This window comes from Mercenaria mercenaria, chromosome 7 (assembly GCF_021730395.1).
Source record: "Mercenaria mercenaria strain notata chromosome 7, MADL_Memer_1, whole genome shotgun sequence".
NCBI lineage: Eukaryota > Metazoa > Mollusca > Bivalvia > Venerida > Veneridae > Mercenaria > Mercenaria mercenaria.
The window spans coordinates 9,810,680-9,834,505 of NC_069367.1; the positions used below are offsets into that span (position 1 = coordinate 9,810,680).

A 23,826-nucleotide genomic window follows, 5' to 3' on the forward strand; every position below is an offset into this window, starting at 1 on the left:
CTCTCCATTGCATAGGTAGTACCAGTTTAGTACTGGCCCCTTAATTAATTCAGGGCAAGAGACACTCTTGAAAGAGGCTATCAGAAAATTCCAGAGCACTGACTGGGATTCAAACCCCGGATTTCTAGCTTTCAATCAAGCTTTTTACGTACCAAATATAGTACTGGACTACCCAGTGCATTTTTCAAAACAAGTTTTATGAAAGAGTAATAGTTGCGACAAAGAGCGAAACGCGAAAGGTTTCGGGGACGAACTGGCATATTACCTCCCCTTACTTCATACGGGTTCTTTGTATCCAGAGTAATACCAAAACAAATGTCTGTATTGTAAACAAACTTTAATTTTGTGTATTTTAACCGCCAAAATGAGTCGTGGAAGCAGAGATAATAACAGCATTTTAAGCGAGATAGATTGGGATGAAGGACTGAGTATGCCTGTCGCAAATGCCGAGAATAAGGCACTTGAAGATGAGGTACGAAAAGCAAAGAACAAATGAACGGGTGGGGTAATTTGTACACGATTACAGCTCGCATTTATGAGATATCAATTATTGATATGAAAACATTTTTGGGGGAAATGCCGTTTTCAAGGGCAGATAACTCTTTTTCAATACTGGTGACGTGTAGCGGTTCTCGTATCGGGTGGCCTCGGTAGCTCAATTGGTAGAGCGTTGGCACGGTAAGCCAAAGGTCCGAGGTTCGAGTCCTGGTCGAGGCTGCACATTTTTCCTGAGACTGTTATATTTGGGGGCTCGTCCGGGATGCTCACCCTTGGAGCCCATGCGGGGCGAAGCAGTTTGGCTGGGGTGTGCATCTGAATTCGGTTAACAGTCTGCGGCAGACATTGGCCAGGAGTGCCAGTGTCTCGCAATAAGAGGGAAGGTGTGTAGCGGTTCTCGTATCGGGTGGCCTCGGTAGCTCAATTGGTAGAGCGTTGGCACGGTAAGCCAAAGGTCCGAGGTTCGAGTCCTGGTCGAGGCTGCACATTTTTCCTGAGACTGTTACAGACGTATGACTTTTATTGCATTCTTTGTTGGAAGTGTCTAGGGGTACAGATTGGTACCTCTAGAATCTGATCCTAGAGGTACGGATCCGTACATCTAGACAAGCCTGTTAGAGGTTTTCTAGGGGTACGGACCTCCGTTTTTTAGAGATTAAGGGTCATTTACATTTCAAATTTTGTTGAAAATGAAATAACAAATAAGACTTCATCAGTATTCACTTAAAACTTGGATCTAAATGGTTAACAGATAACAGCGTTCATCCAATTTGTTTCATTTTCTTTTGGAACGTAAATAACTGAGGAACACCAAATAAATCACGAGGATTCGAACTGGCAGAAAAAGACATAAAGATCAAACAAAATAATGTTAAATATATTGGGAAAAATCTATTTTAATGATAATTAACCCTAAGTGTATTTATGTTTTTCACACATTACGAGATACAAGGGAAGTTTTCACAAACAGTTTCTTTTACTTAATGTCGCTTAATTGATTATTAAACAATCAGTTCCGTGCCGATTATCATTATACCGTGTTAAATAACAAAATAAAAAGGTGCATATTATTATGCCTATTTTTTTTCTTTTTTATTTATTATTTGTTGAATTTCAAACAGAATGCATTTAAGCGATAGATTCATTCATTCATCTAGCTGTTATCAACAGTTTTAATCGGCACGGAACAGTGTATTCATTTGGAGTTCCTCGTTTTTTTAGGGTTTGAAAGAGAAGGTAAACAATCGAGTGAATGCTGGTATCTTTAAACATTTTAGATCCAAGTTTTAAGTGAAGACTGGTTAAGTCTTGTTTTTTATTTCATTTTCAACAAAATTTAAGATATAAATAACCCTAAATCTTCAGAAAAAGGAGGTCCGTACCCCTAGAAAACCCCTAACAGGCTTGTCTAGAGGTACGGATCCGTACCCCTAGACACTTCCATCTTTGTTTCTTGGATGATTGTCCTTCAAAATCCAAAGTTTGAAGAAATTCTATTACTGTATTGGGAAAAATTTCTGCCATCTCATTAACAGAGACTCTAACGTACGCCTTTAAGTACCATAAAAACCAAATATACCTTCATATAATGATATACCTCATTACCTGAAGCAATTTTCTGTTATCCATTCACACCATTGTCGACTGAAGCAATCGCAGTAAAGTGCCATGCACAAGGACACACCACAATTGGACTGAACAGGATTGGAACTTTGGCCTACAGCTCTGTAGGAAAGCGTCTTAGCCCTCGTGACCACATGCATCCACATGTCAAATTCATCCAGCCATCGGCAAAATTAAAGCGTACAGAAGAAGTTATCGAAAGTGTTCTGTGAAGTGAATGTGTTCTGCGAAGTGAATGTTTTGACATATATTGACATTTTAATTATTACTTTTTCTGTGTTAACCTATTTGGTATCAGTTGGAGGAGTGTCATACACACAAGGAGTATTTGTACATGATCTTTTTATAAACAGCATCTATGAGTCATTACCTACATAAAAACTGTATAATCCGAATACACTATCAGCAGACCTTAACATGACATGCAACAGCATAAAGTTCAATATAAATAGCCTCTGCACATTTTTAGTAGCCAAAGTAACATGAAGCACTTTCTGTTGTGTTTAGAAATACAATGTAGGCATAAAAAAAAACTACATGGTATGCAAGTTTTGCTGCAGCATAGAGATGCAGTTTTTAGTTGTTTGATTAAATCATGTTTATTTGAATTTTGATTCTTAAAGAATAATTTCATTTTGTACATTCCTAGGTTCAGAGAAAGCAGAGGAACATTGTCCATGTTAGAAATGATTTGGAAGAGTTTGAGGACAGAATCCATGCCATGTCTGAACATCTCAAAAATGTTCGACAGGAACTCCAACACACACAGGTAATTTGATTTGTTACATTACGTCACAATGTCATGTCAAAATTAGCTGCAAACTATTTGAATCCTGTTTTCGAAATTGTTTAAAACTCTAAAAGAAAGTATTATTGAGAAACAAAAAATTAATTTAAACCTCAATTAGACAAAATTATTGTGTTTGAATATATGTTAGTTTTGAGTAATATAAACTAACTGGACAATTTAATACTGAAATATCTTTCACCATGTGAACAGCAGATGCAGTATTTTAACAAGTGGCATAGCATAGGTGAGAGGTATTTTGATCTTGCATGTATAAATACATGCTCATTTTATTGCATGTTGTTTAATATCCTTCTTCCATTTTATGCATTTTGTAGTTTCGTATCGGTGAAAATGCATATATCACTGTGAAATAACCAAACATATTCCTGTGTTCTGTTTTGATAATTTGTAAAAAAAAATGTATTGAAATATATAAATGTATGGTGATATTTGTTGATAACTGTCAGGCTTACGAAATGAATAGGAATAACTTTATGATAAATCAGATTTGTTGTTTCTATACTAAGGTGGATATAAGTATACCCCAAGAATAAAAATGATTTGAAATGTGCTAACACTTAATGACATAGGAAAGATAACTTTGCATAGTTTCAAGAGATGGTAAAACGCCACTCACGCAAGCTCCTAAGGGGATGATCAAGATGCTAGAGTTTTCTAGGTTGATCCAGACATAAAACTTATAAAGAAAATATGGCAAGAGACCATATTAATTGCTCAAGTTAGCCCGAGTGCTTAGGCGAGCCCGGTAGCCTGAGTGTGGGGTGTTACACTGTATGAAACAATGACAGTTGTTTTAATTTTATGTTTAATATTACATTTTCAGGGACTTGTTGGGGCCAGGAAGAAGGAAGTTGAGACAGAAAGTCACCTTCTTACTATTGCAGAAAGAGAAGAAGGTCGGCTCAAACAGGAGATACAGAAATTGGAGAAAGAAATAGAAGAGCTGAAAGAAAGAAAAAATGTCTTTGAGGTAATGAATATAAATTTTAGTAATTTTAAGTTTGGCAATCTCTTTTAAAACATAAATGTGGACATTTTGCAGTGTAGAAATGAAGTTTGAGACTTGCAGGCCTTTTGTTTAAAAGTCACATTCATCTATTCTTCTGATGAGCCAGTTAGTAGAAAATAACATTAAATAGTAGAAGTGCCAAGAATTAGTTTACTTTTTTAGCAGTAAATTTATGAAGAATGAAATAACTCTTCTGTTCAAAGATAAATAGATATTTTAGTTAAGTTTTAACTGTATGTAAATAACAAATGTTTTTGCATGTTAATGCATATACAAATAACCAATTCTTCATTTCGCCATTTCAGAACAACATTTTCAAGCAGACGCAGAAACTTGAAGAGATGAAGTCTCAAATGAACTGGGACCAACAGGCCCTCGAGGCGTGGCTTGAGGAGTCAGCAAGGAAAGACGAGGATTCCATGGCCATTCAGAAGTATTCCCGCCATGACGAGAGTAAAATCAAGGAGTTGTCCCTTCGAATGGAACGTCTGACTGATGAGTCGGCAAAGAAACGTAAACAGTTGGATCATGAGATGACATCTACACTCACTGCCCAGGTTTGGTGTTGATTCATATTCTAATATGACCCTTTCTGTTTTTTTTTTCTATTAAACTAAGAAGACTGAAACTGCGTGTTATTTAAGAAATGATATACATGTATTCCAAACAGTGATTTGTCATTGAATAAAATCATTGTTTGGAGTTAAGATACGAAGGAATTATATCACGAGGACGCAGCCCGAGTAATATAGTAATATGCTTCTAAATGACAATGATTGTATTCATGCACAAATCACTGCTTTAGATATATTACTTCGATTCTAACACATTAGTATATAATTTTTTTGTGAACAAATGTTTTTTCTTGTGCTGTAATATGGATGTCAGTTTTTAAAGTACATCTTTGTGATTGATGCAGCTAAGTGAAATATAAGTTGCTTAGGAAATGAATGTATTTGACTTACAAGAATGAACTATTCTTCAGATTGAGTTAGACAAAACAGCGGAAGATTTCCGCAAGGCTCATCAGGAACGTCAGGAATTGATCAAGCAGTGGGAGAACACAATTGAACAGATGCAACGCAGAGACAAAGAGATGGATCTTCTAGCTGCGGTATGGTCATGTCAGATATCAGATCTCATTTGTTTTTTTGTTTTATTAGTAGTGAGAAGCCTTCGGATATGAATCCAAGGGTCGCAAGTTTGATCCTCAGCAGAGTGTAAATTTGTTTTATGTGTTAGTGTGTTTTAAGGTTATTTTTAGTCAATGTCCTTTACCCATGTGTGTCACTCTTCCATAAGGCTGTTAGTAAGTTTAGTTGGTTGATAGTGTAAGATACAGAAGATGCTCCAGTTCCAAAAGCTTCCCTTGTTCTTTAGCTTGCCAGGTCTAAAGCATTCATATACGCATCTCTTTATCTGAATGTTTAATTTTAGTTGAAGGCGTTTGGAGTTTCAGCTTACAACCCCTGGTTTCACAGGTTAGACAGTGTTACTGGTTTCACAGGTCAGACAGTGTTACTGGTTTCACAGGTCAGACAGTGTTACTGGTTTCACAGGTCAGACAGTGTTACCACTGTGCTGCAGAATCTGCTTGCAGTTTGCTTTTTGTGACACTTTCACATAAGTCGTTGTGTCTGAAGAATTTGACAGAAGTCAGTCTGTCTGAAGTAATTTAACATAAGTTATTGTGTTTGAAGCTATTTGATGGAAGTTCTTATGTCTGAAGTAATTTGACAAGTCATGTCTGAAGTAATATGACATAAAGTTTGTTTGTAAAAAACCAGTTTGCACTAGTAAGAATGGAACACTGTTTTGTTAGCTGGCTGTCATTGATTAACAAAGAAACTGCCACTACTGGTGATAAATTTCCGAAAGTAAGCAAAACCACCCCAAAAGTTTCCTAACATTTCATTTTTATAGATGCTGCCAAAAACCTCTGATACTGCTTTAAATCATATAAATTCTTTGATTGCAGCAATTGGCAAGGGTAAAGGCTGAGGTTCGTAAACGAGAAGAGACAATCAAAGAGAAACAGCAGTTTCTCGACAACGAGATTGAGAACAACAGTGAGCAGGAGAAGAAAATCTCGATCGCCGAGAGGACGGCAGCTCGTATACGCTCCGATTACCAAGAGGCTGAAACTCAGAGAGTACAGTTCCAAGATGAGGTATATATAACTTCTATGGTACGAGATTCTGTAGGAATGGGGCCTGGTCTGGTCCTTGAATGGTCAAGGATGCTGACTTTGCTTCATTTACCCCTTCACCACTGTAGGTCTGAAACCTTGATTAGGGTACAGGATTCCTTCATGTGAGGAAGGTATTCAATGTGGGTGGCTCTACTCAAAAGCCAGCTCATACCTGGAATAACGCTTGGAGGAGCACCTGGGATCTTCCTCCACTACCAAGATCTGGACAGTTGCAGTATGACCTATAATTGTGTTGGCGCTGGTAACAGAGGTTTTTTGAAATCTTTTTTTTCGCCAATGTGTTCGTTATTATGGAACATAACTGATGCCAAAGTCGCATACAAACATGTGTTTGAGATGTTTGATTAAACTGAAATAAAACTGTATTTTTATTTTAAAATGCTTTTACCATATTATACAACCTCAGAAGTTTAGATATATCTTATTATGGTAGTGTTAATTAACGAGCTGACATATGTTTATATATTTTTTAGCAAAGCAAACCTGATAGTACCGGTAATACCGGTTAAATCATTTTTTTATTATGGCTATTAATGGTATTTGTAAGAAGACCTTCAGTATATAATCTTTTCATTCATCATATTACAGCTTGATGCCTTGAAGAGAACGGTTGATAGAACTGTGACTGACCTTGAATCTACAAGGTCACAGGTCACACAACTCAAGAAAGATGTAGTTGATAAGGAAAACAGGTAAACTCATACTTCAATGATGACACTTTTATATCAAAATCGGTCTTAATGTATTCATTATGTCGAAAGACGTTTGATATAAATGAATGGTAATTCCTTGAAGCATGTTTTTTATACAAAGGTGAAGATGCTCACGAAATAATTTTACTTCATAGGAATTTCATGGTCTGTGAGGATAAGAATTGGTGGATTTTAACTTTTACAGATTAACAGGATGGGAATTTTATCTGTTCATCGGATTTAATGTCATGGAATAAAAAAAAAAACACAAAGTCCCGCGGAAATAAATCCACGATGAAAATTGATTGATTTGAAAGTAATTTGCTAAATCTTGGTTACTGGTAGTCATAGAACATGAAACAAAATACTGTTGAAACTTGACATCTTAAAGTTGTTGAAACAAGTCCTAAAATCTTGAGACATGAAGATGCAAAAAATAAGAGTCAGCAAATTAATGATGCAACAATTTTGCCTTCTTTGTTAGTTTCAGGTGCCAGATTTTAGCTGTTCTCGGGCAAATTCTTATCACAGCTTTGATTTTATCTATGATTCAAGTTTTCAAGAAACACATTAGCCTAATGTTATACATATAGAAGTAATGAATGTCATGATTCTTTCATATTTTAATTTTCAGATTGAAACAAGCCAAAGATCTTAGAGAAACTCTTGTAGAGAAGTTGAAAATAGTAACAGAGTCAAACTTGAGTGCCGAAGAGCGTGCAGCACGCATGGACGAGCTTCTTGATGATGAAGAGGGACGTCAGAAAGAAATTGACCAGGACTTGAAATATCTGCGAGACCTTCAGTTTAAAAAGATGCAGGAACTTCATGAAAATCAGACGAAAGAGCGGAACTCTGAGGCAGAAATTCAGGTCAATATAACTGATATCTTAAAACTTGTTTGAATGCAAACTTCAGTTTAAGCCAGACAGTGCCTCCTATATAATTATAGGTGCTTATATTATGAAAAGTAAAATTTCTGTCAATTTTAAAATTTGTAAAATATTCCACTCAGCAATATTACACTAAATAGTAAGTCAATGATAATAATGATAATAAACATAATGAAAACAGGCGCAGTTGTTATACTAATAGCTATAGTAATAATAATGATTTTGATTTCTACATCACAGGATACTATTAAGGTAGCGGACCCATAATTACATCGGCAAATTACATATTCTCAGTATGCAAATCCCGCATTCTCCATTTTGTAATGGAATGCTGTGTAAGCATTGAGCTACATGTATATTTTTGTCAGAAGAATGTTGAATTGCCCAACAAGAGTACTGTGTTACTTAAAAGTAGGGATGTCAACGAATAGCAATTTTGGTATTCGAATATTCGGTCAACCTTCCGAACGAATACTCGAATATTCGGTCATCCAATGATCAACAAATCAACTCAAAATCTTATGAATTTATCGTACCCTTTAGCAGCGATCTGCATTAATTCTACTTTCGTTTACACCGGAAGCAATTCAGACATTGGCGAATTAAGATTGACTTATCGTTCTTTAACACTTTTCGGCATTTTTCTTTACTCAATTACATCTTAAATCGACTTTGATTTAAATCCGAGTCATTACTTCAAGTGCTTTCTGATGATTTTTAATTACACGCGGTTCGCAATTATCGAAAACAAAGCGATTTCTAACGGATTTACATCAATTGGGGACCAATAAAATTTCTAAAGGTAAGCAATTAGTGTTACTTACTACAGGGTACGATGTCATCACCATAGCGATGTGCAATCTCGGCACGCTAATATACAAAGTGACACGTCTGACAGCGACATAAGCCGTTTTCGCGCGAATATGAAAACGAATTTTTTAATTACATAGACGAACATACTGGTTCTTTCATTTGTTGTTTTTATTTATTTATTATGATCTTATATTTTTCCGAATATTCGAATAGTGAAACGGTATTCGAATATTCGTGTAATGACCGAATATTCGAATATTCGTTGCCATCCCTACTTAAAAGATCAACACCAATGCTATATTAACAATATTTTTTTTTTTTTTTTTTTCATGGGTGCGCTACCTTAAACAGGTCTTATTGGTAACAAAGTTTATATGAAAAAAAACAAAACTTCTTAGGGACCGTAATATTGACATGTATATTGTTTTTTTTTCACAGGGAAGTCATGCGGCCATCAGAAATTTAAATAGTAAAATTTCCAAGCTGGATACAGATTCCCTGAAACAGCAGGAGATCATTTATAATCAGGTGAGTAAGAGATTTATCCAAGGTTGCATCAGGTGTGACAACAATACAGGCATTGTTTATGACACCAAAAATTGACATAAGGACACTTGGCACCTAGATTTATGTACATGATATGGACTTAGAAGCCAGACCAAATATGATGAACTGACTGAAGCAGGACATTGTTTTATCAAACAAGTATATACATGTAGGCAATTAAGATACAGTATCTTTAATCATACTTTATTGCGAAATCATTTATTTTCATGGGCATGAATTTTCGTGGTTTTGGCCAAAACAGCTGTTTCCCAAGGATTTGAATTTGTGGATTTCATATTTTGAAAATCAAATGAATAGGAATTTTACTTCTTCATAGGGATTTATTTTTGGGTTTGACTTTACCATGAAATCTGCAGAATTAGCCCCCCACAAATAGAAATGATTTCACAGTTTTCCAATTGAATAGCGTCATACCAAAGACATGAAAAATGGTACCAGTGGCAGTAGCTGCTTTGCTTGGTGCTCAGTATTAAAAGGGAAAGTGGCTTCTCTTCTCTCATATCCTCTTGGTTATGGTTTTTATCAAGGATGAGGTGTCAGGAGTTATTAATATAAGTTGTAGAACTTGCTTCACAATTGACCTTGAATAAAGTAGTATAAAATATCAAAACAGCGTTATTTAAGTGCTCATGTAATAGATGCAATAGAAAATGCTCTGGTCAGTGTACTGTTTTTACAGACTCGGTGATGTCATATTGAAAGGAGAGAGTAATATGTAACTGAGGCGTGATATTTTAGGTTTAAACTGCAAACACCACCGTATGTAATGATTGGACCAAAAATGTGTTGTGCTGAATAAGCGGACCAGGGTTCACACATGAAGGTGTATTTATAGTAACATGCAAGTTAAGCAATAGAAAGTTTGAACCAGATGTTGGTAATTGTAATCAGTAAATGTAATCAGCTGTAATTAAATTTGTAATGCCGCTGTCTAAACTTTCAACTGAAACTTTAAACTGTAGTATTATAATTTGAGTCATTAATACTTAGTCTCAGATATTTGAACTTAAATTAATGAGCTGTAGAATGAAATTAAAAAGTTTATGAATGACCTTTCTTTTCTCTCACAGGATTTTTCTATTCAACAACTGGAGCGTCGTATCAACAGAATGCAGGGTGAAAGGTCAAACGAAGAGAAGATACACTTAGAGGCTAAAATAAAGGATCTAACAGATGAACTGGAACAGAAGAACAACACACATACACTTCTAACATTGCAATTAAAGAGATTACAGGTAAATGAAAATAAGAATTGCAGGTGACTGATGAATAGATATTGTGAAATTGCTGTTGCAGTGTATTTTCACTGGGGCTTTTTTTACCCTTTTAGGGACTGAAATGGACCCCATTCCCCTCTCCAAAAGTTCCCCCCCCCCCTATTTTTGATTGAAAGTTCCTTTTGCTCCCTTCCTCCCTCCTTACTTACTCCAGCCAAAACTCTCATTAAATCTACATAATTATGTAAACCATACTGTTTAAAACACAGACGGGAATGTGCTTTTTAAGTCATTTTCTTTAAGAGTGCAACATTCTTATGAAAAATATTGTTTTCATTACAATGTGATTTTTCACCTGTTTTAAGTCCTTACAGCAAGATTTCCCCTCCTTAAAGGCCCTACCACCATTCCCTAAAAACTTAAAAAAACAACAATCAGTTTAAATGAAGCTGTTTTTGTGAATTTAAGTATTTTGAATTTCTTGTGGGATCAGTTTGCTTTACCAAAAGGAGATGTTTTTATCACATAAGATACCAGATGATAAATCTAGAGGCATTTCTGAGTGGTAGATGATTGTAAACAGTTGAAAAGTGATCTGAAATATACTTGAAAAAAATATGTTGTGTTTCACATAATTTCAGCTTTAAGCCTCCTTAAGGTAAAACACTTAGATAAAAGTGTGGGTATTCCTTTTAAATTCAATAAATTCCCAGTATATCTCTAGAATTACCACTTTTTCAAGAAAACTCACAGTATTTCTCGCCATCCATGGAAAATACAAGTATTTCCCGCTTTAATGCGACCCTTAAACAAGTTATTGTTTTTATGCTAGATACAGATTTTTAAGTATTTCCCGCTTTAACGCGACCCTGTAACCAGTTATTGTTTTTATGCTAGGTACAGATTTTTAAGCTTATTGTTAAGTTTGATTGCAACAGTATAAAGATAAATATATTTTTATTCTATTTATAGGATGATATTAGACGTGTTAGCCGAGAGCTGGAGAAGAGCGGATCAGAGAAAAATGATCTCACTAGTAAGATTGAAGAGCTCTACCTTTACAATGACAGTTCTGAGAGAGAACTGAAGAAAATCATCACATCCAAACAAGATCTGATGGTCGACCAGAATATCTTGAAATTGGAGCTAAAGAGATTAAGAGATATGCTTAACGAGAGAGCTGACGAGGTGTTCTCACTGGAGAAGAGGAGGCTACAACTTGAAACCGTAAGTTATGTTCATGATTTCATTGTAGAAAAGAGGTTCTCATGGAGAGATATCTGTACAGTAATTGTGAAATATAATAAGGCTATTATAAGGGTAGCAGATCAAGGGTATAGAACTGAGATACTTGGATGAAAATTAGTTAAAAACCAATCTAAACTACCGGTAACATAAATGTGCTTGGATTAAATTTTGAACATTACTGTATTTGTAATTTTGTCTTGCATTGACTTTCTGTTGATATATCAGGATGAAATAAACTTAATTTGATGGTATGATTTAGAATAGCTAAAGCATTGATTTTCTGATGCATTATTAAGGATAATATTGAGGGTATACTTTTTTAATTTTGTGCACTTCACTATAAATCTTTGATGTTCTAAATTTGGGTCTGATGTCTTTTGTAGGCAATGAAAGAACGCCACCAGGAGATCAACATCCACAAGGAAATGTTGAGTGCCCAGGTCAGGGCTGTCAACGAGGAAAGACAGCAGATTAGTGCGGAATTACATGAGAGAATCTCCAAAATTGATAAACTCAGGAAAAGGTAAGCAAGGCCTTATTACCTCCCCTTAGCGCAACATTTAATTTAAAGAAATGGGGATAGTTTATATCATTCTATCATTCTGCCCCTTTTTAAAATCTATAAATAATGTAGTGTGTAATAACATCAGTTAAGTTTTTTTTTACTAGATTTTTAAGGTTTTATGGTTTTTAATAGTCACTTTTCATTTAAAGTTCTTTAACTAGGCCATCTTGACAAATAGATTGCTGGCCAAATAATTATTTTGCCTGATTTTGTTCAAACTTCTCAAAGGTCACACTGACATGTGCTTATTTCTTCTGATCCAGTTGAATTCTTCATGTCAGGAAGCCATCCAGCTGACTTACGGAAGGTCGGTGGTTCTACCCAGGTGCCCACTCATGATGAAATAATGCACGGAGGGGCAACTGGGGTCTTCCTCCACCATCAAAGCTGGAAAGTCGCCATATGACCTATAATTCTGTCGGTGCGACGTTAAACCCAACAAAATAAAAATAAATTCTTCTGATCCTCTGTTAAGCTGATGCTTTGAGCATGCAGAATGCAAGGTACAACAAAAAAAACTGAAAACAGGATCACTTCTTTGTTATATAATTATGGGTCTGTTAAAAATAACAGCTCACATTAAATGATACGTTAGTTAAACCTCACTAATTAACTATGATTTTGACAGTTTGTTGTCATGTTTTATTGCAGGTATGAGATATTGATGGTGTCTATGGCTCCACCAGAGGGGGAAGAGGAGAGGTCACAGGCTTATTATGTCATCAAGGTAAAGTTCACTCCTTCCATCAAAAATTAGAAATTCTGTTTTATTCCTGAAAATTGATACCAAATTCTTCCAATTTTCAGGGGTGCTTTTCATGACATCTAAAGTTTACTTCACCATCAAAGTTGTGAGTCAACAAAAAAAAAAACAAATAGGTACCAGATTTAATCTTTCCAGGAACAGAACAAGATGAGTTGTTTTTGATTTAATGCACCTTTTAATCTGTCATAATAACATACTTCAGGATTATGCTGGAAAACAGCTTTAGCTTATGTTTTCAGTTGCCTTTTTAAGGCATTCAAAACTTGAAAGGGATCAATGTAATTAATTCTTAAACTTCCGTGGTAATGAGTATAGGACAAACATGTATCAAACTCAGTTTATATGACAAGGCTTTAAAGTTGTTTTTTTTTAGCTCACCTGAGCATTGCGCAGGTGAGTTTTTGTGATTGCTCCATGTCCGGCATCTGTCAACATTTAGCTTGTGTATGCGGTAGAGGCTGTATTTTTCAACTGATCTTCATGAAATTTGGTCAGAATGATTATCTTGATGAAATCTAGGCCAGGTTAGAAACTGGGTCATCTGGGGTCAAAAACTAGGTCATTAGGTCAAATCAAAGAAAAACCTTGTGTATGCAATAGAGGCTGTATTTTTCAATTAATCTTCATGAAATTTGGTCAGAATGATTACCTTGATGAAATCTAGGCAAAGTTCGAAAATGGGTCATCTGGGGTCAAAAACTAGGTCACTAGGTCAGATCAAAGAAAAACCTTGTGTATGCGATAGAGGCTGTATTTTTCAATTGATCTTCATGAATTTTGGTCAGAATGATTACCTTGATAAAATCTAGGCAAAGTTCGAAAATGGGGTCATCTGGGGTCAAAAACTAGGTCACTAGGTCAAATCAAAGAAAAACATTGTGTATGTGATAGAGGCTGTATTTTTCAATTAATCTTCATGAATTTTGGTCAGAATGATTGCCTTGATGAAATCTAGGTCAGATTTGAATATGGGTCATCTTGAGTCAAAAACTAGGTCACTAGGTCAAATCAAAGGAAAAGCTTGTATATGCGATAGAGGCTGTATTTTTCAATTGATCTTCCTGAAATTAAGTCAAAATGATAACCTTAATGAAATCTAGGCCAGATTTGAAAATGGGTCATCTTGGGTCAAAAAGTAGGTCACTAGGTCAAATCAAAGAAAAACCTTGTGTATGCGATAGAGGCTGTATTTTTCAATTGATCTTCATGAAATTTGGTCAGAATGATAGCCTTGATGAAATCTAGGCCAATTTCGAATATGGGTCATCTTGAGTTAAAAACGAGGTCACTAGGTGAAATCAAAGAAAATATTTACTTATACTCAATATTTTTGCTCCAATTTTAATGGTAATTGGTCAGAATATTTTTTTCCATGAAATCACTAGGTCAAACATGTTTACTCTGTTTAATATGCTGTGTTGTGGTGTGTTTCTCAGGTGAGCGACCTAGGGCCATCTTGGCCCTCTTGTTTTGTTATACTGTGAAATCATTAATATTCATGGGGGACTAATTTTCATGGATTTCATGGTTGATTAAAGCCATGAAATTTAATCCCAACGAACAAGTAAAATTCCCATTCATTTTATGTTCAAAAGTTGAAAGCCACAAATTCATATCCCAACGAAATTGCCGTTTTGACCAAAACCACGAAATTTCATGCCCACAAAATTAAATGATTTTACAGTATGTGAATTCATTGTGAGTGAAGCCAAAGTTTAAATATACATTTACCAACAATGTGTAAATTACAGGCTGCCCAGGAGAAAGAAGAGTTACAGCGTGAAGGTGATGACCTAGATGCCAGGATCAGGAAGGCCGAGAAGGAAATCCGAGCTCTAGAAAATACACTCAAACTTATGAACAACAGGAATGAAACTTACAGGAAAAGCTTTAACAAAGTTACCGATGCTAGTAAGTATGCTTAACCCTTACCCTTCTAAATTTCTATAATGAACTTGTCCATCTTTCAATGTGGACAGTACCATTAACTGTTAAAAAGGGTGCTTACCAAAAAATACTGACTGAATGGTGGAAACAGGTGCAGAACATGATCAGACTGCACGGATGTGCAGGCTGATCATGATCTGCACCGGTCGCAAAGGCAGAATCAATTGTGTCCAGCATGATAAGGGTTAATATAGCATACTAAAGAAGTTAAAATGATTTCTTCAGATTTTCTCCCTTTTTGCTGGTCTTCATTTTTGAAGTCATTTGGAGTCTATAACATTCTGAGTGTAGAATTAAGACTTTAACTGGTTTTCTTAACTATTTAAGTTGCCATAATTATATTTGTACATACAGCACAGATTTCACTGAAACTTGGTTCTAGTTAAGCCCCTTTAATTTAAAAGTTCTTGGCAACTTTTTAGCATTATAGCTGAATTATAACCAACAACATAAGCCTTAGTAAGTCAAAATTTCAGAGACTTATGGGTCAAGAATTCCAAAGGAAATGCATGCTTTCCTGAAACATTTTCCGTATGAATAATAGCAATATTTGGAACACAAAATAAAATGCACTTTTGGACTTTAATGTTGTCTAGGTGATGAAATGGAGGAGAAACAACAGCTAGATGAACAGATGAGAGCTGTTATGGACAAGTACAAGTATAAGAGACGTCAGATTAGAGAGTTACAGGAAGATCTACAGACCATGAGTAACACGCTGGAGAATCTGAACAGAGATGAAGATGCCTATGTTGAGATGGTGGAAGAGAAGAAAGTGAGTGTGCATTGTTATATGCAATTTAAGAAGATTTAATGGTGAACTCTTCTTGGCTGTGGAGCTGGAAAAGGGAGTGTTGTATTCAGTACTGGAAAAGGGAGTGTTGTATTCAGTTCTGGAATGACTTAGCCTCTTTCTGAACAGGAGCTATATTCATTGAGAAGCCTCCATGGCCATGCGGTTTAGCAAGTTGTCTTGGAATCATTTGCCTATCACTTCTGTGGGTTCAAAACTGGCTTTGAGGTTTAGAAACATTTATGTGCAAGGGCCATTTAGCTGGCTAACAGGCAGTTGTTGTTTTGCCATTTTATTTTGAGTTACACCATATAGTATAATTTAAGAAAAGACGCAATGGTGGTTTCTACAGAATCAGGGTCGTAAGTTAGAGCCCCAGTTCCTCCAACTAAAGATTACTTATGTTAGGATAAAAGTACTGTGTACAGGTGCTTTTACACCTTGCACACTAAAGAATCAGGGATGCTTCTGGAATTGGAGCATCTTCTTTACCTTGCACTATCATACCACTAAATTATAAACAGTCTTCTGGGGTATTCACCCATATCGGCTTCTGATGGCGTCTATAAATAAGCTTGAATACACACACATAATGTAATGAACTGTTAAGAAATGCCTAGTATCCTCCCCTTTATATGTATGTTTCTGTACTTTCAGAACAAAATTTTACAGTTGAACAAAGAGCTAGATGACCAAAGAGCAAAATTAGAGAGAGTTACAAAACAGGTATGTATAAATGATAATCCATATTGTTTGAAATGACAATAAAAACACAATTTTCATAATTTCTTGTTACTGATATCTTTTTTCTTAATGCTCATTAAAATGAGGATGCAATTCTTAACAATAAGATTCAGATAATATCAAACTTGCAGTACAATTCATTGTTTTTCATGTTTTATGTTGTTTGTTACAGAATCTTCGCTATGCAAAAGAAGTGAGATCTGCGAAGAAGTCCAAAGGGGAAACTCCAGAAGAAGTAAGTCTGTTACAATACCGTATATTTTCGCTTATAAGATGTACTCGCTTACAAGATGCACCCCGAAATTGGACATGCAATCTGGGGTTTCTTTTTCTTTATATTTCCTTGTAGTACATGCTTATAAGATGCTCCCCACTCTTGAACTGGAAATATGACTCCTGATAATGCGTCTTATAAGCGAAAATATATACGGTATCAATTTCATTTACTCTTGAAAAAATATATATATTGGCACCAAAGTGTAAAGTTTTTGCAGTTCTGTTTCTTTGGCATGTATGACATTGTGATTAAAGAAGTGTTTGTGTGAAGGATGGCAGCACTATAGTAGAATGCATTTGTTTTGCGGAAAACTAATCTGCAACAAAATATCTCAAACTTGTTAATGAAATATTCTTTTATCTATTAGTTTTTTTACAAATGATGAAACATTAACTGATGATAGCTGGTTTAGAGAGTAAGTGATGCTGATGATTGTTGATTACAGTTTTCTGTCACGTTTTGTCTTACACGACTTGCATTAATTGCTATATATAAAGATATAGCAAACAGCCTACATATGAATCTTCGATAAAATATGATTGACATACATTTTATCCCCTAGTTACGATTGTAACATAAGAAATTCTACTTAGGTTCCATTACATAAGAATTATTCCATGGCCTAACAACATTTCAGAAACATAATTATGAGAAAGCTGTACTGACTTATATGCAGGGATGTAAAACACGTTTAAATCTCTAGGAGCGAATTAGTGTTTTATCTTTGATTACAGATTTTTATCTTGTTTTATCTGTTTCACAGAAAGATTTCACAGTTCGAGAGTTGAGAGAGTTTAACAAGAACGTGATGCAGCAGATAGGGGAGGCAACTCAGGTCCATCCTGACCTCGGAGAGGCAGTTGCTCTTTATTTCCAACAAGTAAAACTGTTTTACATTCGTTTTTAACTTTATAAAAAGTTACCTCTTGTTATAAAAGCAAGATTTTATCATTTATGTTGTTTTTAAAAATGTATGCCTTCATTTTTTAATTGCGCATAGCACCTGTATTTTTCACAGTCGGTATTCATCAACATTTAAAGTCTAAAACTAAACATTCTCTTCGTAGAACTGCAAATTTTAAAGACACCATAACTTTTTTTTAGCAAATTTATTCTGTTTCAATTTTGCTGAGCTCGCTATAACCTTAGAATGCATGTTTATTGCAAATTTTCATTACATTTTGTGCTAATTTAATGGTAAAAGAGCAAAATAAAAATTCAGCAGTTTAATATCCAAGTCTTAAACTTAAAATGTTGATTAATACAATCAACCAGTAAGAACAAAAGCAGTTTAGTAGTTCTTACATTTCACATGAGCTAAATTTACTGTAGTGTTGTATTTTGGCTGTGTGAAATTATTAATTATTTACACAGGTCAATGTCTTCAATGTTTCTCGTAAGAGATGAGGTGCAAACTGAATTGTTACATTATGACGATTGTTTGATTGTTTTATTGTATCAAATAATTCAGCAGTCATATTCATTTAAATACTGTTATTTCTTTTTTGCAAGTAATTTCTACCAAACAATGATAATTTTTTTGTTAGATAGATGTTATTCATTTTAACTGACTTGCAAATGAAAATCAACTAATTGATATGAATAATCTCTTGAATTTCACTAAGTAAACATTGCTTGTTCCCTGTTTCCTTTTAGGCTAACCTTCCATCATTGACACCGAGTCGGCAACCAGGCAGTGCTAGGAGCAGTCTGTCTTCTGTACGTAGCAGTGCTTCTAGCATCAAATCCCCAACAGGAAGTGCTATGGGTAGAGCCCAGATTGGAGCAGATTTTGGAGGTATGTACTGGGGCTTCTTCAAGCTCAAATGAACTGTGGGTTACTGTCAAATCTTTGTTTTTCATGGGGGACTAATTATGTCTCCCACACCACTGTGGTGGGAGACGTATTGATTTACTCCTGTCAGTGTGTGTATGTGTCTGTCACAAATCTTGTCCGTACTCTAAGTAGAACATTTCTCATCCAGTCTTCACCAAACTTGAATAAAATGTGTTTGACAATAAGTCCTCCGCCAAGTTCGATAACTAGCCAAATCGGCCCTTCGGAATTATATGGCCCTTGAATTATCGAAAATTACAGATGACAGTGATACAGGTCTTGGTGCATTGTTAACTCAGATACATATTGGAGAAGAAATGCCAGTCTAGATGATTTGGCAGTTGTGGGAGACATGCGCTTTTCTCAGAAGCAGCTCTAGTTTTCGTTGATTTCATGCTTGTCTTAGTCAACAAAATTAAATGCCATTGCACAAATAAATCTCCCTATTATTTTACGTCTGAAATATGAAATTCTGTACTATTTTCTCTGTATTCAGGTGTAAATTCTGTACTATTTTCTGTATTCAGTGGTAAATTCTGTACTATATTCTGTATTTAAGTATGCATTCTGTACTACTTTCTGTATTCAGGTGTACATTCTGTACTATTTTCTGTATTCAAGTGTTCATTCTGTACTGTATTCAGATGAACATTCTGTACTTTATTCTGTACTTAGGTATGCATTCTGTACTACTTTCTGTTTTCAGGTATACATTCTGTACTATTTTCTGTATTCAAGTGTTCATTCTGTACTATATTCTGTATTCAGGTGTACATTCTGTACTATTCTCTGTATTCAAGTACATTCTGTACTATTTTCTGTATTTAGGTATGCATTCTGTACTATTTTCTATATTCAGGTGTACATTCTGTACTATTTTCTATATTCAGGTGTACATTCTGTACTATTTTCTGTATTCAGGTGTACATTCTGTACTATTTTCTGTATTCAAGTGTTCATTCTGTACTGTATTCAGTGGTAAATTGCAAACTATATTCTGTATTTAGGTATGCATTCTGTACTACTTTCTGTATTCAGGTGTACATTCTGTACAGTATTCAGATGTACATTATCTGTATTTAAGTACATTCTGTACTATTTTCTGTATTTAGGTATGCATTCCGTACTATTTTCTGTATTCAAGTGTTCATTCTGTACTGTATTCAGATGTACATTCTGTACTATATTCTGTATTCAGGTGTACATTCTGTACTATTCTCTGTATTTAAGTACATTCTGCACTATATTCTGTATTTAGGTATGCATTCTGTACTATTTTCTGTATTCAAGTGTTCATTCTGTACTGTATTCAGATGTACATTCTGTACTATATTCTGTATTCAGGTGTACATTCTGTACTATAGGTGTACATTCTGTACTATTTTCGTATTTAGGTATGTATTCTGTACTATTTTCTATATTCAGGTGTACATTCTGTACTGTTTTCTATATTCAGGTGTACATTCTGTACTATTTTCTGTATTCAGATGTACATTCTGTACTATTTTCTATATGCAGGTGTACATTCTGTACTCTTTTCTGTATTCAGATGTACATTCTGTACTATTTTGTATATTCAGGTGTACATTCTGTACTATTTTCTGTATTCAGGTGTGCAGTCACCAGGAAGTTCACGTAGTTCAAGCTCTATGAGCAGTATACGAAGTGGAAGAAGTGGAAGAAGTCAGACAAGCGGACGAAGATAAAAATGTTGTCTATAAATTATTTATTATCTGTGTTATTTGATAGACAAATTGTGTGGATGCTGAGATGACACGTTATGGTGAAAAAACTGTTGAAACTGAGGAAAAAAAATTAATAAAAACTGAAAAAGATATCAAGAATATATTGAAATGATGAATGTTTTGATTGCATATTTGTTCAGAATGTTACCTTTTAGTGATACATTTTGTTTACATCTTTAAAGAATATCGGGAACCAAAATATTTTTACTGCATTTAATCTTGTGAATAAATTGCCTATCCTGTTAATCAAGACCGTTTTCACCTAAATGTTTTTGTTTTTTTTTGTAAGGCAAATTTAGAGACAAAAAACTACATCCAAAAACATGTTTTTTTAGCAAATGAAATGTCTGATTGCTGTGTCTGTGCTTTAGTACAGATGCTATTGAATTATGATAAGGCACAATTGTTTTACTATTAAAAATGACTTATTTTTTTCAATGACTGTGATACTGTTTTGCATTTTCATTTATATATTTGTAAATAAACTATATATACCAGCTGTCAGAGGGCTGTGTATAAAATTATTGTATCTCCTTTATTTAAAGTATATAATATGTTTATAAAATAGTTTGTTCTTTCATTCTTGAATTTTTATGATTAGGCTAAACAAAGTTTATGATTAGTTTCTTGTCATTATTGTTTTATTAAAAAGAACTTGTATTTTTTGGTGAAAATATATAAGACATTTTGTATCCCAGTTGTTCAAAATGGTTTAAGCTTAAGATAATAATTTTTACACTTGCATGAAAACAAAATGCTAAAAGCTACTAGAAAAGGAATTTACTTTTTGGTTTGCTTGCTGTACGAAAAGATCAGAAAAACTAAGCATGACCTTTGTTTGGCCTTTCAGATATGAAAATATACATGTTTCTTATCTGCAAGACCTGTATAGTCACACTGCCATTTGTAATGAAAACTGAGGTCATTCATCTTTAATTTTTGTTTAACGTGAACTTATAATTACACCTGATTCTGTCCCATATGTACTTAAGACGTTTACTGAACGTCTACAGTTAGATAACTACAGTCAAGCCTGTGGTTAAGACCACCTCGAAAATGAAGCCACTACTATAAAACCTGATTATAACAGCCACTGTTTTCTCTTCAAGCTTAACCTTAAATAGTTTAAGGTATCCAGTCCACAAATAGTGCAAATCATTTCAGCAATAATCAGTCCCTTTCATATTTTCCGGATTTTTCTTTCAGGAAGCTATTTATAGATCGGATACCTTAACTTTACTTGTGATGAGAGAGCACCTTTCAACAACAACCACTTTTTAAGTTTCTAAGGTTGGTCTCTAAAAACAGGTTTTACCATGATACATACTGTTATAATATATTGTATTCGTGCTTTATGCATGTCTTGACTTTTTATTGTTTGCGAAATGAATACAATTTCAAATCGTTACTAAATATACATTCCAATAACTTAACTGTTGACTTCTTTAAGGTAGTGCAGCAGTAATGACAATTACAAAATCGTAATTTCATAAATTAAATGAAAAATCTTTGAAGACATCAATCAGAAATGACAATCTGCAAATTATGCATTCTTTGTAAGCTATTTTGGCATTCCCCTAGTTTTAACAGAAAGTCCTGTACGTATTATTTATTACTGGGTTTGTATGTGACCCTTCACGGAAATATTGGAGGGTAAGTATGATAAATTGTGGAGGGGGATGAGGTGTATTAACGAGGATATTGCCGGGTGTCATCACAGCTCCACAGCCTTAATTAAGTCATTTGATTAAATTAAATTAAATCACTGACTATTTTATATGAAGAAGAAATGTTACGTTGATGTCACTGCAATTAAAAATGTCAACTTAATTACACAGTGTTGTTGTTTGTTTTCGAAATTGCTTATGGCGTCTCTGAATGCAAAGAAACACAATTACAGTCCAACGTTCCAATGAAAAAACACTTTGGCGTCTTTATAGACTGGTTTGACTGTACATTGTATTGAGAAATTTCGATCACTTAGAATAGCGTTCATAGGTGTAGCTATCTCCTTAAAGTTATTTGAATAATTCAAAATTAATGTGGTCAGTAGATAGGATCATTAGATCAAAGGTCAAGGTCACATTGAGGTAGAAACTGAATTTAGTTCCGATCAATAACTAAATAATCCATAGACTTTCTGCCTTCAGACCTCATAGGTTGATTGCCAGTGGTCAGTAGATGACCAGATGACTCGTACTGTTTTGATGATCAGTAGGCCAAATGTCCAGGTAATAATGACCTTGAGAATGAAAACGGTTTCGGTTCAAAAACTGATAAACGCTTTGCTCTACAGTTGTCAAACTTCTCCTCAATTGCGGGGACTACCCTTTAAATTCACGAACTATTGCATACAAAATAGCATGTGTAGGACTCAAAGATATAAAACAGCAAAGGAATCACGTGCACGATCATATCGTAGACTATTTTTAAAACAAATTTATACATTTTTTCAGAGGCAGTTATCCTATTTAGGCGAACAGATCCAAAGACACGCCGGCGTCCCAGAAAAATAAGGTCGTAACTGTTACTTACGACCTTATATGACCTATACATATTCGGAAACTGCATAAAAAGGGCTATAGCCTGAACAGAAAATCATTATTGTGTGGTCCTGTTTATTGAACCAAAAATGACATTTTATTAATAATACAAGGTCGTATCTGTTACTTACGACCCAGTTTTTTGGTCAGTTTTTGAAATATCTACTGAAGAATTAGGTCGTATCTGTCACTAACAACCCGTACGTAACAGATACGACATTTCATTATTGGTGACTGTATAATATATAACATACAATTTAAATAGCATCTTCTCGATAAATACATGGCCATTGGTACTGTATTAGCTATGAGGTTGAAAAACAGATATGAATAATTTGTGGTGAGAAGTCTATAAAACAAAATATTTAGTTTTTAGTTCGACTATACAAAGAATAGGGGAGCTATCCTACTCGCCCTGGCGTCGGCGTGAGCGTCACACAAATGTTAAAAGTTTGCGTACCACCCCAAATATTTTCAAATTTCATTGAGATATTGCTTTGATATTTTGCATACTTGTTTACCATCATGACCCCAGTCTGTAAAAAGGAGGAGGCAACTCTATCAAGCAATTTGACTGAATTATAGCCCCTTTTCGACTTAGAATATGCTTATTGTAATGTTAAAGTTTGCGTACCACCCCAAATATTTTCAAAGTCCATTGAGATATTGCTTTGATATTTTGCATACTTGTTTACCATCATGACCCCAGTCTGTAAAAAGGAGGAGGCAACTCTATCAAGCATTTTGACTGAATTATGGCCCCTTTTCGACTTAGAATATGCTTATTGTAATGTTAAAGTTTGCGTACCACCCCAAATATTTTCAAAGTCCATTGAGATATTGCTTTGATATTTTGCATACTTGTTTACCATCATGACCCCAGTCTGTAAAAAGGAGGAGGCAACTCTATCAAGCAATTTGACTGAATTATAGCCCCTTTTCGACTTAGAATATGCTTATTGTAATGTTAAAGTTTGCGTACCACCCCAAATATTTTCAAAGTCCATTGAGATATTGCTTTGATAT

At 34.7% G+C, this 23,826-nt stretch overlaps 1 protein-coding gene across 1 annotated transcript; it reads left to right on the forward strand.

Annotated features, from left to right (window-relative positions):
- Positions 1–294: 294 nt before the first annotated feature.
- On the forward strand, positions 295–22,087 carry LOC123555046 (coiled-coil domain-containing protein 39-like). Its single transcript, XM_045345580.2, has 20 exons — positions 295–472; positions 2,771–2,890; positions 3,756–3,902; positions 4,247–4,498; positions 4,927–5,055; positions 5,920–6,111; positions 6,742–6,845; positions 7,480–7,717; positions 8,990–9,079; positions 10,189–10,353; positions 11,308–11,562; positions 11,967–12,106; positions 12,800–12,875; positions 14,666–14,825; positions 15,458–15,636; positions 16,312–16,380; positions 16,571–16,633; positions 17,439–17,555; positions 18,332–18,473; positions 20,124–22,087. The coding sequence occupies exons 1-20, from the start codon at positions 365–367 to the stop codon at positions 20,216–20,218; spliced, it is 2,841 nt and encodes a 946-aa protein (XP_045201515.1). The 5' UTR covers positions 295–364; the 3' UTR covers positions 20,219–22,087.
- Positions 22,088–23,826: the final 1,739 nt, after the last annotated feature.

Bases quoted from the DNA above. Each gene is read 5' to 3' on its own strand.
- LOC123555046 (XM_045345580.2), top strand. From the start codon at position 365: ATGAGTCGTGGAAGCAGAGATAATAACAGCATTTTAAGCGAGATAGAT. The intron at 16,381-16,570 runs GTATGTATAAAT...TGTTTGTTACAG, and splicing joins TAGAGAGAGTTACAAAACAG to AATCTTCGCTATGCAAAAGA. The intron at 18,474-20,123 runs GTATGTACTGGG...TTCTGTATTCAG, and splicing joins GATTGGAGCAGATTTTGGAG to GTGTGCAGTCACCAGGAAGT.